The sequence below is a fragment of the Micromesistius poutassou genome (genome assembly GCF_964030765.1).
Source record: "Micromesistius poutassou genome assembly, chromosome: 17".
NCBI lineage: Eukaryota > Metazoa > Chordata > Actinopteri > Gadiformes > Gadidae > Micromesistius > Micromesistius poutassou.
The window spans coordinates 2,434,142-2,453,406 of NC_140287.1; the positions used below are offsets into that span (position 1 = coordinate 2,434,142).

At 47.8% G+C, this 19,265-nt stretch overlaps 1 protein-coding gene across 2 annotated transcripts in view; it reads right to left on the bottom strand.

The window, feature by feature from the left end:
- The window catches only part of LOC311362731 (otoferlin-like), a gene marked incomplete at both ends in the record, with an annotated part of 32,140 nt that extends 12,875 nt beyond the window's left edge, over nucleotides 1-19,265 (bottom strand). For both annotated transcript variants that reach the window (XM_084482637.1, XM_084482636.1), the window contains 24 exons: nucleotides 617-779; nucleotides 1,897-2,058; nucleotides 2,401-2,520; nucleotides 3,299-3,460; nucleotides 5,160-5,294; nucleotides 5,821-5,945; nucleotides 6,503-6,689; nucleotides 7,025-7,177; nucleotides 7,670-7,786; nucleotides 8,136-8,226; nucleotides 8,795-8,895; nucleotides 9,779-9,899; nucleotides 10,689-10,866; nucleotides 11,495-11,603; nucleotides 12,724-12,947; nucleotides 13,583-13,769; nucleotides 14,133-14,319; nucleotides 15,376-15,535; nucleotides 15,669-15,753; nucleotides 15,851-15,913; nucleotides 16,033-16,164; nucleotides 16,249-16,303; nucleotides 18,053-18,161; nucleotides 19,223-19,265. In XM_084482637.1, coding sequence (XP_084338763.1) covers nucleotides 617-779; nucleotides 1,897-2,058; nucleotides 2,401-2,520; nucleotides 3,299-3,460; nucleotides 5,160-5,294; nucleotides 5,821-5,945; nucleotides 6,503-6,689; nucleotides 7,025-7,177; nucleotides 7,670-7,786; nucleotides 8,136-8,226; nucleotides 8,795-8,895; nucleotides 9,779-9,899; nucleotides 10,689-10,866; nucleotides 11,495-11,603; nucleotides 12,724-12,947; nucleotides 13,583-13,769; nucleotides 14,133-14,319; nucleotides 15,376-15,535; nucleotides 15,669-15,753; nucleotides 15,851-15,913; nucleotides 16,033-16,164; nucleotides 16,249-16,303; nucleotides 18,053-18,161; nucleotides 19,223-19,265 — 3,169 coding nt within the window. The remainder of the gene's footprint in view (nucleotides 1-616; nucleotides 780-1,896; nucleotides 2,059-2,400; nucleotides 2,521-3,298; nucleotides 3,461-5,159; nucleotides 5,295-5,820; nucleotides 5,946-6,502; nucleotides 6,690-7,024; nucleotides 7,178-7,669; nucleotides 7,787-8,135; nucleotides 8,227-8,794; nucleotides 8,896-9,778; nucleotides 9,900-10,688; nucleotides 10,867-11,494; nucleotides 11,604-12,723; nucleotides 12,948-13,582; nucleotides 13,770-14,132; nucleotides 14,320-15,375; nucleotides 15,536-15,668; nucleotides 15,754-15,850; nucleotides 15,914-16,032; nucleotides 16,165-16,248; nucleotides 16,304-18,052; nucleotides 18,162-19,222) is intronic.

Here is a 19,265-nt window from a genome sequence, read left to right on the forward strand (position 1 = left end):
ATGACAATGTTTATAAGTGAAGCACTTTGAGTCTGCCTTGTGTATGAACAGTGCTATATAAATAAAGTTGCCTTGCCTTGCCTTAATATGTATTCTCGGCCCACAGAAACAGAACAAGCTAATTGTATTCTACAACTCTGACGTAGTTTGACGTAGAGGTTTGCTAGAGCACACACAGCACTGTGTGTTCATATAGAGTGGGCCCCGGTACGGAGGGGGCCCCGGTACAGAGGGGGCCCCGGTACGGAGGGGGCCCCGGTACGCAGGGGGCCCCGGTACGCAGGGGGCCCCGGTACGCAGGGGGCCCCGGTACGCAGGGGGCCCCGGTACGGAGGGGGCCCCGGTACGCAGGGGGCCCCGGTACGGAGGGGGCCCCGGTACGCAGGGGGCCCCGGTACGCAGGGGGCCCCGGTACGGAGGGGGCCCCGGTACGGAGTGGGCCCCGGTACGCAGGGGGCCCCGGTACGCAGGGGGCCCCGGTACGCAGGGGGCCCCGGTACGCAGTGGGCCCCGGTACGGAGGGGGCCCCGGTACGGAGGGGGCCCCGGTACGGAGTGGGCCCCGGTACGCAGGGGGCCCCGGTACGCAGGGGGCCCCGGTACGGAGTCAGACCTACCCGAGGAGGACCAGTTGTTGGCCTGCTTGTCGGGGGGCCGGTAGATGAACTTGCGCATGCTGGTGACGGCGTGGGAGCCCACCAGGGTGTAGCGGCCGAACGCCCGGCAGTCCACCACCCGGATGTTCAGAGGGGGGTGGAGCAGCTCGTTCTCCGGGAGGTCCTGAAAGAACGGGTGGACACACACACACACACACACACACACACACACACACCGTCAGCTCAGTGTGGACGGACAGACACACACACACACACACACACACACACACCGTCAGCTCAGTGTGGACGGACAGACACACACACACACACACACACACACACACACCGTCAGCTCAGTGTGGACGGACAGACACACACACACACACACACACCGTCAGCTCAGTGTGGACGGACAGACAGACACACACACACACACACACACACACACACACACCGTCAGCTCAGTGTGGACGGACAGACACACACACACACACACACACACCGTCAGCTCAGTGTGGACGGACAGACACACACACACACACACACACACACACACCGTCAGCTCAGTGTGGACGGACAGACACACACACACACACACACACACACACACACCGTCAGCTCAGTGTGGACGGACAGACACACACACACACACACACACCATCAGCTCAGTGTGGACGGACAGACAGACACACACACACACACACACACACACACACACACAGTCAGCTCAGTGTGGACGGACAGACACACACACACACACACACACACACCGTCAGCTCAGTGTGGACGGACAGACACACACACACACACACACACACACACCGTCAGCTCAGTGTGGACGGACACACACACACACACACACACACACACACACACCGTCAGCTCAGTGTGGACGGACAGACACACACACACACACACACACACCGTCAGCTCAGTGTGGACGGACAGACACACACACACACACACACACACCGTCAGCTCAGTGTGGACGGACAGACACACACACACACACACACACACACACACACCGTCAGCTCAGTGTGGACAGACAGACTGACAACGCTAGGACAAAGGGACAGACTGACAACGCTAGGACAAAGGGACAGACTGACAACGCTAGGACAAAGGGACAGACTGATGGGTGGAGCAGACACACACACACACACACACACACACACACACACACATATATGAACACACACACACACACACACACACACACACATATATGAACACACACACACACACACACATATGAACACACACACACACACACACACAGATTGATTAAGACACCATACCACTTCGAACCACTTGACGAGGGTGCTGAAGTTGGGGTTCTTCTTGTAGTTGGGGATGAGGGCCGACTGGACCCCTTTGCCGGCGCACTCTATGTCCACGCGGGGCCGGTCCACCTGGGCCAGGTTGACCCTCTTCAGGTCCCTCAGGCCCCAGAACAGCACCTGGGGAGGAGGGGGTCACTGAGTGAGCACAGCCACCGGAGAGCGCCCTATTTACAATATACATACATCTATATATAGATCAATATATATACATCTATATATAGATCAATATACATACATCTATTAGAAGAAGTATAAGTATAAGGAATGACGTTTTTTTTTGTGTAATTAACAATTGAATCATGTTATGTCAATACAAATGTAAATTCATTTAGATATAGATATATTAGATATATATTTAGATATTTCCAGTTTGGCCGCTGCAGACATGATTCTGACCAATCCCCAGAGCAGACAGTCGGCTCTAGAGGAGGGGGGGGGGGGGGGGGGGGGGGGGGTCACCTCGATGCGGTACTTGCTGAGGACGGGCCGGATGCCCAGGGGCACGGGCAGGATGGGCCCGCGGTCGAAGTCGGTGGGGCCGTCGATGGGCGGCAGGTCGGCCTTCCCGTTGGGGCCGATCTGAAAGAAAACAACAAGCGCAGAAAGTATCAGGCCCCACCCACTTATCTTATCCACCAATCAGAATCAGAATCAGGGAGATTTAATGCAAAGTGGGAATCCACGCGCACTGAAGCATTTAATTTAGTCTAATATGGACACGCAAATAAAGTATAAAGTATATCGATTATAGAGTAGCTTCGTCCATGACGAAGTACGGCATCCTCCAATCAGAAGATCAAATGGCACCTTACGTACCGCCCACCACTCTGATCATCCAATCAGGCATCAGCATCGGCTAAACCACAGCAAACCAACAGACAGACAGACAGACAGACAGACCCGCAGACAGACCTACAGACAGACAGACAGACGTGCAGACAGACCTACAGACAGACCCACAGACAGACCCGCAGACAGACCCGCAGACAGACCTACAGACAGACAGACAGACAGACGTGCAGACAGACCTACAGACAGACAGACGTGCAGACAGACCTACAGACAGACAGACAGACCTGCAGACAGACCTGCAGACAGACCTACAGACAGACCTACAGACAGACAGACCTGCAGACAGACAGACAGACCTACAGACAGACAGACCTACAGACAGACAGACAGACAGACCTACAGACAGACCCACAGACAGACCCGCAGACAGACAGCCAGACAGACAGACAGACAGACCCGCAGACAGACAGACAGACAGACCTACAGACAGACAGACAGACCTACAGACAGACAGACCTACAGGCCTACAGACAGACCAGACAGACCTACAGACAGACAGACAGACCTGCAGCAGCTCAAAGGCGGCCAGCATCTCCCCGGCGGTGCAGTTGCCGCGGTAGATCTGGTAGTACTCCAGCTGGGGGGGGAAGCGCGGTGGGCCGTAGTGCTCGTCCGCCATCTTGACCACGGGCTTGGCGAAGGTCCGGCCCATGAAGTCGGCCTTCCCCTACAGAGCGGCGCGACACGGGGCGGTGAGGACAGAGGGGATTCTCCGTCAGCCGCTCAGCTTGACTAGCTCTCCTCCCACCGGTCGTGAAACTGGAGGTGGGTTTTTTTTTTTTTTTGTGTGTCATGGAATGACAATTAAAGGGCGCCGCTGGGCGGTTTGTCATTGGTCGTTTGACATACTGTACCTGTGCGGCGAGAAACATGGCTTGAGGGAGGGCTCATGTTTCCAGGCAGAGTATGGACAGAGGAGCAATGAGAGAAGAGGTAGCACCAAAACAAGAGACCTCTGAGGGCTACAAATCAAACCCAACGCCAGACATCCAGCATAACCAGTGAACTGCAAAACAGGGTTCTATCTATGAATGTAGTGATTACAATGGAGGCAGAGTGGATCTCTCTTACAGTCAGTGGTTATGAGGGGCGCCTATCTCCTTTACTGACAACATCCAATAACAACTGCTTCTAATTAAAGGAATGCAACAGGTATAGACCACCCACATCCCGCATCGTTTGTCCATCCAAATAAGCGGTTCCGGATCAACTGGTCTAGGCTACAACTACAACTATGCCTACAACTACATCGAAGCCAACACAGCCTGATTGACATGGGATATTTAAAATGAATATAGAATATTAACCTGTTACGAAAATGAAGTGTAGCGCAGCATTTGATGTTCGACGTCAACCAGCTTGATGTAAAATACAGGAGCTCGGTAGCATTTACATTTTTACGATAACGTAACATATGGACTTTATGTGATGTATCCATTGCCTTGACTATACGTATATTTAAAGGGAGAGGTGGTTAAATAACAGTTAGGTCATTTTCCCATTAAATGAAACTGTAATTGATCCGGAAGTGACGCAGACGTGATCAGGGGACGGCAGCATATGGGTGGTCTATAAGCGCAACGATGTGGATCACACAGACCAGACCCAGCGAGCACAGAGAGAGCCTGGCTGTGTTCCTCTTGCATGACTTTAGAGAGACTTCAAAGATGCTGTCTCTGTTTTAGTGTGCAGTTTCAGTTGGTGACATTCGGTGCTCCGCACACAACGCAGTGTTTCGGGGGCGATACTCCAAGCCAGGAGAAGTCACACTCTACTTATCCGAAGGGGGTCATCCAAAACAATGGTTTATGGTGGCAGCAGGTGTACAGAGTGAGTGCGTCAGTATGAAGCATTGGTTCAAATAAAAATCATGGCAGTTTACAGGCTCACGTGAGGTTAATACAACTAAACTGACTAAACTGATAATGAATGAATGAATAAACCAAACATGTCATATGCTGTAGTATAGTATATAGTGCTGGGCCATTTTGATAGATAGATAGAGAGAGAGAGAGAGAGAGAGAGAGAGAGAGAGAGAGAGAGAGAGAGAGAGAGAGAGAGACAGAGAGAGAGAGAGAGACAGAGAGAGAGAGAGAGAGAGAGAGAGAGAGAGATAGAGAGATAGATAGATAGATAGATAGATAGATAGATAGATAGATAGAGGGAGACATATACATATACATAGACATATATTTTCAACCAAAGATTACTACTATGAAAAACAACAAATAATTAGTCATTCACAGTCTTTCAAACCAGGACAGTTGTTAGCTTTAGTATTTGAATATCACAGAAACTCCAACAGTTTGAAAAGCATAACTGGGTCAGCCAGGATACAGCCTCGTCCCACATGACTCGATGCTCACCACCGTGTCCTGGTCGTAGATCTCGATGACGATGATGGGCGGGTCGTCCCTCAGCTCCACCGCCGTGCCGAACAGCTCCACGTTCTCAAACACCATCAGCTGGTCCCAGGTAGGGCACAGGGTCTCTGCCAACACCTGGGAGGAGAGAGAGAGAGAGGGAGAGAGAGAGAGAGAGAGAGAGAGAGAGAGAGAGAGAGAGAGAGAGAGAGAGAGAGAGAGAGAGAGAGAGAGAGAGAGAGAGAGAGAGAGAGAGAGAGAGAGAGAGAGAGGGAGAGAGAGAGAGAGAGAGAACCATTGATATTGTTTCCATATGATAATCTTGAGGATGTTCCAGTGAAACATGTCGGTGGTGTATCCCCGATACAGTCAAGTTTTGTCCGGGAGATGTCTTCCTCACCCAGAATAAGGTTAGCTTCCCCTCAGTATTTCCTCTACTCGGGCACATTGTGTTCATCTGTGTGAGTGTCTATTTAAACAAGCCCTGCCTGCACGTCCTGTAGCCGGACGTCCAGGTTTGCTGTCTTTGCCTCTAGTGGGCCTCGTTTGTGCGCCCACATCTCTTTGCATTGACCTGCTCTCTGAGCGCACGTCTGCACGTGGGTCGCAGCATAGATTGATTTCTTCAGGTATTGGCAAAAGGTGCGGTGGTTCTCCTCCTCACCTCGGTGACCTGGCTCTGTGTGGAGAAGAAGACCCTGGCGAAGGGGTCCGACAGGCCCGTGCTGTCGGCGGCGAACAGGCTGCGGGCCTGGTACATGTGCACCCTCAGCTGGAAGATCTGCTTCACTGCACGCCCACAAAATATATGGTTCTGCTGTCAACACATACTTCTGTGTGACAACAGACCAATTTTTTGGTTAAATTTTACAAGTTATGGTTAAAGTCATGACTGCATGCATCTGTTGCGACGCATAAAAGATTGCGTCAACAACAGACGTTTAAAACTAATACTTACAACACTACTAGTGCTACTACTACTACTAATAGTAATAATAATAATAATACTAATAATCCTCCTACTAATACCAAAAATAACCACAACAATGTTGTTCTGGTTATGTTTGGTTGATTGTGAGCTCCTGGTGAGCTCCTAGGTGAGGCTGACGGGGGGGGGAGGGGGGGTCTTACTCATGTAGGTGAGGCTGATGGGGGGGGGGGTCTTACTCATGTAGGTGAGGCTGATGGGGGGGGGGGGGGGGGGGTCTTACTCATGTAGGTGAGGCTGATGGGGGGGGGGGGGGGGGGGTCTTACTCATGTAGGTGAGGCTGATGGGGGGGGGGGGGGTCTTACTCATGTAGGTGAGGCTGATGGGGGGGGGGGGGCGGGGGGGGGGGGGTCTTACTCATGTAGGTGAGGCTGATGGGGGGCGAGGGCGGCAGGCCCGGCCTGGACAGCTTGTTCTCCTCGAAGCCGTTGGGCAGGCCGCTCAGGTAGTCCTTGCGCTGGCGGTTGAGGCCCAGCCACAGGTAGACCTCCAGCTTGGCCTGCACCGTCCAGCCGGCCGGCCCGAAGCCCTTCTTACCCGGGATCTGGAGCCAAGAGGCGGGCGAGTGAAACGCAACCGAGTCAATCGTCATTCCAGATGATATGTTAAAACCCTTTTTTTTTTGTTCAATTTAAAAAAAGTATTTTAGCATTATAATAGTATTAGTATCGTGTTTGCAGCGTCATGAACATTAATCTGTTAAGTAATTGTAAGTCGCCAAAGAAAACGAAACGGAAATCTTTGCGATGCCACTTTGAAGAGACTGGAATTGCATTTTTATGTGATTTTCTAACATGTGATATCATGTGTTTTTTTTGTGATGTTTCATGTCATGTCGTGGCCCCGGTGGCGTGGCGTGGCGTCTCCTGGCGGTCTCACCCTGAGGAACACGGTCTTGACCTTGCCGCACTCCTTGCCGGTCTCCTCGTCCACGCTGGAGAACAGGATGTCCTTGGAGGGCACGCGGGCGTAGGCCATGCGCTTCCCGTTGCTCAGCATCCAGATGAACACGTCTGGGACGCTGTGCTGGGGCTGGAGGAGCCGCCGGACGGATCACACGGTCACCAGGGTGCAGACCGAACGCACACACACACACACACACACACACACACACACACGTACAGGCTTCTCCCACAGATTGTGTGAGGCTATAGCGCCAGTCATAACTGTACGCCTCGATTGTCCTTGGCCTGACTCGACGGTGGCTCTGGGTGAACACTGAATGACAAAATGTTTTTACTGATCTACTTCATTAGATCAGTTTTTACTGATCTAATGTTTTTACTGATCTAAATGTGAGCCCTAATGTATAATGTGGTATACAGTAGAGCTCACACTGTCCGCACTACCACTTATTAAACAAAACCCATAGGGATCTTTCCAAAACAAACCAAAACAATTGCGTGTCTTGGAATTGTATCGTCGCATTGGATGAATACTCAATGCAGACGTTTCATTGGCACGTAAGGAACTCAAAGGACAACAACAAATAAAATCAACCAAAAAACCTCTGGTTCTCCATACCTCCTCGGCCATGAAACGCAGCTTCAGCAGGAAGTTCTGAGCCAGCTTGATCTTATCTCTCACGGTGCTCTTCTTCACCTGAGATCTCATGGTCTTGGCCTGCGCGCCGATGCTCTCCTGCAAGCAGCATCATGTACAGTCAGTCCCCCGGTCCCACCCCAAACAGACCACCATTTATGATTATATATTATATTAAAACATTTGATTTATAGGCTTTTCCTCCAAACTCAAAATGCTGTAGTAATTGATGCTTTTAAGCAGTTAAAAGCATCAATACAATACAGTGAAGATTGATATTATAAGTAATATTGGCACTCAGGATAAAGTAACTCTTTAAGAGGCAAGAGAAATGAACAAAATAAAACAGAGGCGTTTGGGGCAGATAAGAGGTCCAAGAGAAAGAGCAGAACAGAGTCGGTCAGAGCCGCTGACTCCTGGGGAACGTGGCTGTGTGTGAACGCCGTACCACTTCAGCCATGCACAGCTTCAGTCTCTCTCGGTCCAGCCTGGTTCTGCCCGACTGACTCTGGTCCTTGTTGGCCAGGGCCAAATACTGACTGGAACAACACACACACGTTATGTCACAGTCCTACTGCGTCCGCTACCACTACTATTTCTACAATTAATTGAATGAATAAAATATATAATATAGGCTATATATTTTCAACAATATTTCTCTATCTCTTGTTTCTATGTTATAGCGCTTAAAACTGTTTGTTTGAGGACGTTTATGTACTCGACTGATTCTTGCACTCTTTGGATTATATCTTGGTTGTTGAAGGCACCTCTAAAGTCGCTTCAGACAAAAGCGTAACTTAAATGTGTGTAATGTAATGTAATGATGTCATTTCTACTACTTCAGCTGCTGCCACTACTACTGCTATTTATTATGGCTGTTACAACTATGACTTTGTATTCCAATATATTTAGAAAAATAAGTAATAGAAAAGTAATTGTTGAATTGATTTGGTTATAAAGAAAAGTGCTGTTATAAAAAAAACCTGGCTTTACATAAACAGCCAATGAAAACAACCAATGCTGAAAGGATGGATTAATGAAGGTTGACTTCCAGACCTTCGACCGTGGTCCTAGTGAGCATAGTGAAGGTAGTGAGCGTCTAGTGACCTGCACGCGATGCTCAGCTCCTCCAGGACCCCGCGGAGCCGGCGCTCTGGGTAGGCCTTCTCCGTCTTGATGATCTCCTGCACGTCGTTCAGCCCTTCCTCCTGCACAACCACGCCGGGGAAATTGTCATGGTGACATGTCACACAGTGATAACACCACGCTAACACCTAAGCTCCCAAATGTGCTTGTCCTAAAAATAAGTACTGCAAATGGATGCAAAGAAACTGTAAAAGTATCAAATAAGAAAGGAGAAAAGGTACAATAACAGCATCTACAGCATGACTACTAGTGACCTATTTCAGGGTCAACTGTTTAAAGTTAATCTATGGCTACAAACTCAATCTCAAACATCAAATAACACCAGCCATTATACAAGTGGCGCCCCCTAGCTGCAGCACCACCTTTCTGCTTGTATATGCTGTGGTCACTGCTAAATGATAAAGGCTGTATCTGTGGTCACTGCTAACTGATAAAGGCTGTATCTGTGGTCACTGCTAACTGATAAAGGCTGTATCTGTGGTCACTGCTAACTGATAACGGCTGTGTCTGTGGTCACTGCTAAAGGATAAAGGCTGTGTCTGTGGTCACTGCTCACTGATAAAGGATGTATCTGTGGTCACTGCTAAAGGATAAAGGCTGTATCTGTGGTCACTGCTAAATGATAAAGGCTGTGTCTGTGGTCACTGCTAAAGGATAAAGGCTGTATCTGTGGTCACTGCTCAATGATAAAGGCTGTGTCTGTGGTCACTGCTCAATGATAAAGGCTGTATCTGTGGTCACTGCTAAAGGATGAAGGCTGTATCTGTGGTCACTGCTAAAGGATAAAGGCTGTATCTGTGGTCACTGCTAAAGGATAAAGGCTGTGTTTGTGGTCACTGCTAAAGGATAAAGGCTGTGTTTGTGGTCACTGCTAAAGGATAAAGGCTGTATCTGTGGTCACTGCTCAAGGATAAAGGCTGTGTTTTGCACCAGACGACGACTTGCCAGTTTATCTGCCAGGTTGTCTATGATGTTGGCGTTGTACAGCCGTCTCCGGTGGTCCTGCCACCAGCTCTTGATGTAGATGCAGGGCTTCCTATCAAAGTACGGCAGGTGGAAGTAGTTCCTGTAATACAGAACACAAACAAACGTCAATACATCCTGACTTACAGAACACCTTCAGTTCAAACTGTCAACAGTTCCTAACAGAACACCTTCAGTTCAAACTGTCAACAGTTCCTAACAGAACACCTTCAGTTCAAACTGTCAACAGGTCCTAACATACAGAACACCTTCAGTTCAAACTGTCAACAGTTCCTAACAGAACACCTTCAGTTCAAACTGTCAACAGTTCCTAACAGAACACCTTCAGTTCAAACTGTCAACAGGTCCTAACATACAGAACACCTTCAGTTCAAACTGTCAACAGTTCCTAACAGAACACCTTCAGTTCAAACTGTCAACAGTTCCTAACAGAACACCTTCAGTTCAAACTGGCCCTTAGGCAGAGGATCCAAATGTAGCATGAAAGATTTAAGCACATTTTTCTGATTAAAAAAAATCATAAATGGTGATTATTAAAAGGGTCACGGACAAGGGCTATAATATTATACAAAATCTTCTTGACAAATATTTTGGAGAAAATAAAAAAGTTTTGTTACCGTATATTGGAATTGTTCGATCAAATCATCCACATCTGGTTACAGAGTGTGTTATCTTAAACAGTGACTCTCAGCTCTCAACCAATTAAATGTCAGAATGAACCTCTCAAACATAACAATAAACCAATCCACCAATCAAATGTACAGATGTCAAGGATCAACCAATTGAACATGAGAACCAATTTATCGAATGTGAGATGCACCAATCGAATGTGAGAATGGACCAATTGAATGTGAGAATGGACCAATCAAACCTGTCCGTGATGACGGGCTTCATGGGGGGCGTGGATGCCACAGCGGCCAGGTCTGGGTCGTCATCTATCTCCTCATCGCTGGAGTTCTGGATCAGCTCAGACTCCTCCTCGTCGCCGCTCCCCTTCCTGCCCTTGCCCTTGGGCTTGTACACCCCGTCTGTTTCGTTGCCGTAGTTACCTGGCAAGTCAAGTAAGTCTCTGCTCAGCATGACACCTCAAACAATGAGCAACGTCACTGTTTGACCCGTGATGGAACCAAGGACACCGCAAATATCATCTTTCCAGAGATACTTTCATCCAATTGATCTGTCCTTGAGTGTTACTTGAGTAATGTACTTAAATCACACTTTGAGCCAAAGTAACAAGCTTAACCAATGTGTTCATGCATGAAGGATGCAATGTGTCTTTGCAGCAGAGCGCAGCAGTGGGGCTATCGTTCAGCACTTCTTGGGTGATACAATCACAACTCAACGGCTGAAAACGTATCAAGTTTGATTAACTAAACTAACTTAGACATTTGTTTTATTAATTAAACGTATTCACTTATTAAGACCAAATAATCAATAAAAAATGAAATCAACACCATTTGTCAGTCAACACAGTATGAATCAACACCATTTGTCAGTCAACACAGTATGAATCAACACCATGTGTCAGTCAACACAGTATGAATCAACACCATGTCAGTCAACACAGTATGAATCAACACCATGTCAGTCAACACAGTATGAATCAACAGCATGTCAGTCAACACAGTATGAATCAACAGCATGTCAGTCAACACAGTATGAATCAACAGCGTTCACCTATTGTGACCTCAAAACTGATTGGTTTGTCGCCGATCTTCCTGTCGATCATGGTGGCCTCCAGGAACGAGCCGAAGAGGAAGAACTCCTCCACCTTGCCTGTGGCGGACTGGAAACACAGAGGGGTCAACACCGCCCAGCGCGGACACAGTCCAGACTGTAGCTGTGTTCGAAATCGTTCCCCATCACGGATATAGTGCACTATATAGGGTGATATAGTGCACTATATAGGGTGATATAGTGCACTATATAGGGTGATATAGTGCACTATATAGGGTGACATAGTGCACTATATAGGGTGCTCGCCATTTTGAAGTGCTGTTCGAATTCTCAGTGGTTCATTTCATTCACTATGTAGTGGACGATAAAATACCCATAATGTGAGTGAACATACGATGTTCCCTACATGTTACTCCCGTACCACAATGCAATGCAGGCGCATTTACTGACGCAAATGACGTTTAAAAATGTTCAGCGCAGTGTCAGAATTCTCGTTTGTTCGTTCCCTATATAGTTCACTGTATCATAAACACTATATAGGGAATAGTGAGTGAGGGAATAGGGAACGATTTCGAACACAGCTTGTGTCAGGAAAATCCTCCATTCAAGTACACAGAATCCTATCACCCAGTAACGTAACACACGTTTTGTTCCGACACGAGGTCACGTTGAACAAAATAACGATATTCCATCCAAAGGTACAGTTAACATCTATATCAAACCGTGTTTCGACGCGGTTAAAGCCCTCCATCTACCTCCACCGGGAGGGGTGACCATGGTAGCCATTTCAAGTGGGGGGTTTTCAAGTGGGGGTTCAAGAAATGTCAGCATACGTTCATGCTTGGACTGGGCGGCTTGTTGTCGCTGCATGACAGGCTGCTGCGCTGTGTAACACTGTCCCTTTAGACTCCTGTCATCTGATCCTTCAGAACAGACCCTTCTATCAAAATGGAGGAATCCCTGAGCCCTGGCCAAACAACTGAGTCTGTCAGCGTGACTGCGGCATGCCATCCACACAAAGTCATTCCCCTAGCGCAAATATCGCATTAATAATGCACATAGCTGCATCGTAGTGAATCAATAATTCACTACTAGAACCCCCCTGTTATATATAGATTAATACAAATATTTATGTTTACATACATTTTCCCCCATTCCAAGTGGAAAAATGTAACAAAAATACACAAAAAGACAAACGAATAAACAGCGGTGAAGCCGGCGGAGCCCACCTCGGAGATGTTGGGCACGCCCTCCACCTGCACCTCGGTGGAGCAGGTGATCTCGGGCGAGGAGGTGTCCAGCAGCTCCAGGCCCAGGCTGATGAGCAGCCGGGCCCTGAAGGACACGCCCTCGCCCAGGCCCTCGTTCAGCTCCTGGTACTCGTCCATCAGCGTGTAGTCCCGCGTGGAGCCGTACATGTTGACCCAGGCCGGCCCCAGGGTGGGGAGGAAGCCTGGGGGAAGGGGGTTCGTCGGGCAAAGGTCGGGTCTCAGTTCGGTTGAGAACAAAATTGTATCGTAGTTTACCTCATCATTTTCGCTATTGGTGAATTGAAGTTGCTGTAGTTATACTTTAGGTATAAGGGCGATGATTTAAGTGCAATCCGATGGAAATTTCTTAGTCATAGGTTACCTAGTCCGACTAATCCCATAGTCAGCTATTAGTGAGTGGGACGCTCTGTGAGAATAACGGTTCTGGTTCTGTATCATCACATGGTTCAGGACTCTCTGCTGCACTTTAATGTTCTCTCTCTTCACAACTCTCAAATGTTACCAACAGCAGCTTTAACGGGACAGTTAGAACACTTAATTAAAGTTAATTAAATGGCTCTGCTAACATAACAGCATGAATCTATTGTCAGTAAGGCTCGAGGATTCAGGCTTATCCAGTAACAACCTATTAAACCAGGTGTAGTGCAAGTCAACAAAGGGCTAAAACGGTAGTTACGGCCCCCTGCTGGATGAAACGGTGTACTACAGCCATTACAGCGACGACCTAGAACATTGTTATCAAATAAGATATTACTAAACCCTGCTTATGGCTCGAATAGAAACAGACTTTATGTGAGACAGAGAAAGTTGTTGTCACCTTTTTCTCCTTCGTTGGAAATTTTGCGCAGATCCAGGAAGTGCGTTCCTATGGCAACGTCGTTGACCTTATCCGCGTCCCGGAGTTGGAGTTTCATGCGCTTGCACAGCGGGGGAAACATCTCAGTGAACACAATCTGCTCGTTCCAGATGGGCTCATAGCTGCTCTTCTGAATCGTGGTCTTGCCCTGGAATGACATGAAGGAGTGAAGATCAACGGTTAAAATGGCTGACAGAACGGAAACCGAAAGTAAACAATCAACTCTCTTTAAACATTCCTGATAACGTTTGGGGGACGCTTCCATCCACAGCAACAATACTGACTGCAAACATGCATTCCCACGGGTGGGAATCTACAGTAACCCTAAACCTGGCCGTGTTACTGCAGTGCTCTACCTGTTGAGCTACACAGGGCTTCACATGATGCGTTCTATATTTATGGAATTAATTAATTAATTAATAGGGAATCTTTTTTATTAACGCTATCTCGTCCAGTGTGGTCGATAGCGTGTGGTAGCTTGTGCGATAGCTTGTGTGCCGAGGTGAGTCACCTTCTGCCCAGCGAACTGCACTTGTATGTAGGGGTCCACCAGGTCCTTGTTGTCCCCTATGAAGGCCTTCTTCACGTTGGCCATGATGCTGGTGTTCATGCGAGGCAGGCCCTCGGCCCGGTAGATCTTCAGGTAGTAGCGAGCCCACTGGCGCTCCGCAGGAACCCCCTCTGGGAGCAGCAGATTCCTGCAGCCAGAGGCAGACGTGGATAAGAGAACCACAACCTCCACGGTCCACAGAGGGCATTCAGCACCACCTGGTATGTCATTTGCCTGCATAGGGCTTGTACATCAGAATGCATCATTGGATTATTATTATTTTTTGTCCCGACTCAAGAGAGCTGTAGTCATGTAAAATCCAAAATAAATGTAAATATATCGGAACCAAGGCTAATCTAAACTTTGTTTTGAAAGGTGATAAACACTGTGGCAGTTTCAAGTACAACAGTGTCACCCCATAATGACCCAATTCATTTAGATCAATTTGTGTGATGTCATGTGTTGTTTTTGATTGTGCTGCGATCAGGTCTCTTTTGCAAGATAAGTGCCTAACCTCAATTAGTCTTGAGGTTTTCTTGAGGTTAGTCAAATTCACAATTTGACTAACTCACTTCTATTCCGACCATCACCTCATCTTGTCTACTGTCAATAATAAAAGTTTTCATACATTTTTGCACACACATTTCTACTACTAGGATTGTGTATAGACAATTTTTATGTATATTTTTGGGAGGTTTTTTTTAAATATTTTTTCAATTAATATTTTTTAAGCTAATACTTCCTGGAAATCCAGACCCACATCTAGAAAGCTGTAGGGTCTGTCAACGAGTAATGAAAACGGCCCGACTCGAGGGGCGGAAACAAGCATGCATTTGAAAATATCACAAATATTGCGCAATTGGATAACACTACGACCAATCAGAAGAATACAAGGGGTGACGTATCCAGACCAGCGGAGCTAACCAATAGATAAGACTCTTGCCGTATCCGATAGGTAAAACAGCAACGCTTTTGGCCCGTCTACATTAGATACACTGATGTGATTGGTTCATGTTCTGGGCCAGCGGAATCGGGGAGTGAGTATATTTTTTGTTCCCAGAGTGGCTTGGTGAGCAAATTCAAATTGTGCTTCAAATTCGTATTGCCCTGGCTCAATAAAGCATCTTATTTAAAAATGCATTTGTAATACATTTGTAATACTGTAATACTACAGTATTAGCACTTTGACGGGGGATCCCTTTACCCTTCGATGTCATCTTCATCCGACTCGTTGGCCTTGTGTGGAGTTTTGATGTTGTCTCCTTTCCCCACCACGGCGATGTCACACTTAATGTAGCCCTTACACCCGGCCGTGATGTCTTCGGGGTCCGACAGAGCTGCCCATTTATGGTAAAACTGATGTTCTAAAAAACAGAAGAGCACTATTTTAATATACATATGAATAGCGACTGCAGTGACACATGCTTGACCACAGAGCATGGTGATGGGTAGGATTGAGGGTTAGTATTTGGGCCAACTCTTCCACTCATCCTTTACCTGGTTGAGTGTAGATAGTGCCCACGTCCATTTTGAACGACCCCACCAGTGTACCACTGCGCAGGAGGTTTTTGGAATGAATGACCTGGTAGTCGGTGGGGGCGAGAACAATTGAAGCTCCGTTATAAATGCTCCAACGGGTGAGAATGACTGTGTGGAACCACCAATGCACCTCAACTTACAGACAACTTCAAGATTTTGTCGAACATGACGTCTGGGGGGACGTGGAAGTCAAACACAAAGTACTGGAGGGGGAAGAAGAAAAAATATTAAGTATGGTTTTGTTCTTTATAAGGACTATGCATACATTGTTCGATTGCATTTGAATTAGTCTCAGCATTATTAGCACTGTTGCTATTGTCACCTCGTTGTAGTACGGGCAGTTGGTGGACTCCTTCATGGACGTGTACTTCTTGTCGTCGCCGATCTCCACACACACCACCGGGTCCATGTTCAGGCCCACCAGCTGCCTGGCCTCCACCACCGTCACGCTCACCTTACATCACAAACCGTTCTTCAGTACATGAGGGGGATACACTCGGGTCTCTACGAGAACTCGTCTCTGTCGGCGTTGCCTTACTTGGTAATCCATGGGTCTGCCCGCGCTGGGCTCCATCTTAATGTCCGGCTTTGATCTAAAGTCAGATTAAATAGGATTAGCTAAACTGGTTAGGATCAAATGTGGTAGATCAGGAACAGAGAAGAAGAGACATGGTGAGGTAAGCTACAGGTGCTAACTGCCCCCCACCGCCAACAGACCGGTGGTGGGACAGACCCTCAGGACCAGGGGCCCCTGGAACAGACCCTCAGGACCAGGGGCCCCTGGAACAGACCCTCAGGACCAGGGGCCCCTGGAACAGACCCTCAGGACCGTGGGCCCCTGGGGGGTGGAACAGACCCTCAGGACCGTGGGCCCCTGGGGGGTGGAACAGACCCTCAGGACCGTGGGCCCCTGGAACAGACCCTCAGGACCGTGGGCCCCTGGGCCCCTGGAACAGACCCCTCAGGACCCTGGGCCCCTGGGGGGTGGAACAGACCCTCAGGACCAGGGGCCCCTGGAACAGACCCCTCAGGACCATGGGCCCCTGGGCCCCTGGAACAGACCCTCAGGACCATGGGCCCCTGGGCCCCTGGGGGTGGAACAGACCCTCAGGACCAGGGGCCCCTGGGGGGTGGAACAGACCCCTCAGTGGGCCCCTGGGCCCTTGGGGTGGAACAGACCCCTCAGTGGGCCCCTGGGGGGTGGAACAGACCCCTCAGTGGGCCCCTGGGCCCTGGGGGTGGAACAGACCCCTCAGTGGGCCCCTGGGGGGTGGAACAGACCCCTCAGGACCGTGGGCCCCTGGGGGTGGAACAGTGCTGGTGCTCGTTAAGGTAGGACAGGCATAAGGTAAGGTAAGATTAGGTAAGGTAAGGTGTTGTTAGGTTAGGTAAGGTAAGGTAAAGTATTGTAGGGTAAGGTATTTTAAGGTTCGGTAAGGTAAGGTATTGTAAGGTAAGGTAAGGTATTTTAAGGTAAAGTAAGGTATAGTAAGGTTAGGTAAGGTTAAGTATTGTAAGGTAAGGTATTTTAAGGTTAGGTAAGGTATTGTAAGGTAAGGTATTTTAAGGTTAGGTAAGGTATTGTAAGGTAAGGTATTTTAAGGTTAGGTAAGGTATTGTAAGGTAAGGTATTTTAAGGTTAGGTAAGGTTAAGTATTGTAAGGTAAGGTATTTTAAGGTTAGGTAAGGTAAGGTGAGGTAATGAAGGGCGATCAGGTAAGGTGAGAAGGTGAGATGAGGTAAGTTAAGGTAAGGAACAACATATCATCTAACATTTATCACGTGTTCAATAACGTTCCTTCTCTCTGTACTTCATGGCAACCCTAAGAACCCCAGTTCAACCCTAAAAACCCCAGTTCAACCCTAAAAACCCCAGTTCAACCCTAAAAACCCTAGTTCAACCCTAAAAACCCCAGTTCAACCCTAAAAACCCCAGTTCAACCCTAAAAACCCCAGTTCAACCCTAAAAACCCCAGTTCAACCCTAAAAACCCTAGTTCAACCCTAAAAACCTCAGTTCAACCCTAAAAACCCCAGTTCAAACCCCAGTTCAACCCTAAAAACCCCAGTTCAAACCCCAGTTCAACCCTAAAAACCCTCGTTCAGGAAGAGCTTTGTGCTTTCTGCCATCCCTGGCCTGAACAAACTCCCTGCCTGATGTCTCAGGTGCTGTTGTGTGTGTTAATGTACGACACTTCTCGCTGTAATCAATGTGATGTACACCGGCAGCAGTGAGTATCCACTGCAGAGGACAATAAGAGACTGTAATCTAGTTGTTGTGCCTGTAGGACACAGGGGCTGTGCTGTGTGTCTGCTGTGCTCCTGTGAAGCGTGGCCGCTCGCCTCTTGTTGGAGACGTTGGTGCAGACGGCGGTGACAGAGGCCAGCGACACCGTGTCTGGATCCTGGCCTCCCATGAACAGGGACTCTGTCTCCAGGACGGCCGGTTCATCTAGAGACACAGGGGGGGGCGGGGGGGGGGGGGGTGAGGACACACAGCGGTGAGGTGGTTGAACTGCTGGAGCTGCACAGTTCGCGGTCGCTCTGTCACAGTCTGGCGCCCCCTGGCCAAACAGCTCCGCTGTGTGTTGCACTGTTGGAGCTGGGGATTGTTTCTCTGGGTCAAGGCGATGCTCATTTCCAAGTTGACTTCAGAAGAATGACAAATTATAACACAAAAATGAATTGTATTATTTAGAGAAATATTAATTATTTTTTATCGACATTTAACACAATGAAAATCTTGTTCAAATCCTTTGGACCAGGGGTCAGCAGTCTTTTCAACATGCAGTGCCAGTTTGACATTTTCTCGTTAATGAGTGTGCCTTAAGCAACAATATATTAAATATTAAGCTGAATTATGACACCGCGAACAAAAACATTTCCAGAAGACCTGGAATTGTAAAAGTTTTTTTTAGATGTTATATTTGCAACATGGGCTTACTAATTATAATTACATATATCCCATCTCAAAACACTGCTTTCAGAAACTCATTCAAAAACATATTTGCACTGTAAGAAATGTAAAAAACAGACATTATATGAGAATGATGGAAACATCAACATCAGTATCTTTAAGACATGTATAGCTTTGCAAAAAACATGTGAAGGCCATGCATACAGGCTACTTGCAACATTATCTTAAATATTTTCTTCTCTATTACTCACAACATAGGTTTAAAAACTATTAATTGATCCCATTTCAGAACACTGCTTTCAGTAACTCATTTAAACATATTTGCACTGGGAGGAAATGCCTAAAACAGAATAAAGTGCAAAAATGCAAAAATTAATGATTATGCTGCCGCATTGTAGCGGTGAAAAAAAAAAAATTTAATTAAATTTGAAAAAGTATGGTATAGTATTTATTTATTTTTATTTTTATTTTTGCAAGTGTGCCAATGATTATGCGGCCAGTGCCAGTGGTGGCACGCGGGCCAGTGGTGGCACTGGCCTAGGGTTGCCGAGCCCTGCTTTGGACAAGAGACCACGGGACAGATGTAATGTAAATACCTCCGCTCTTCTCCTTGTGTGCACGGTGCTTACTGCGCTTCAT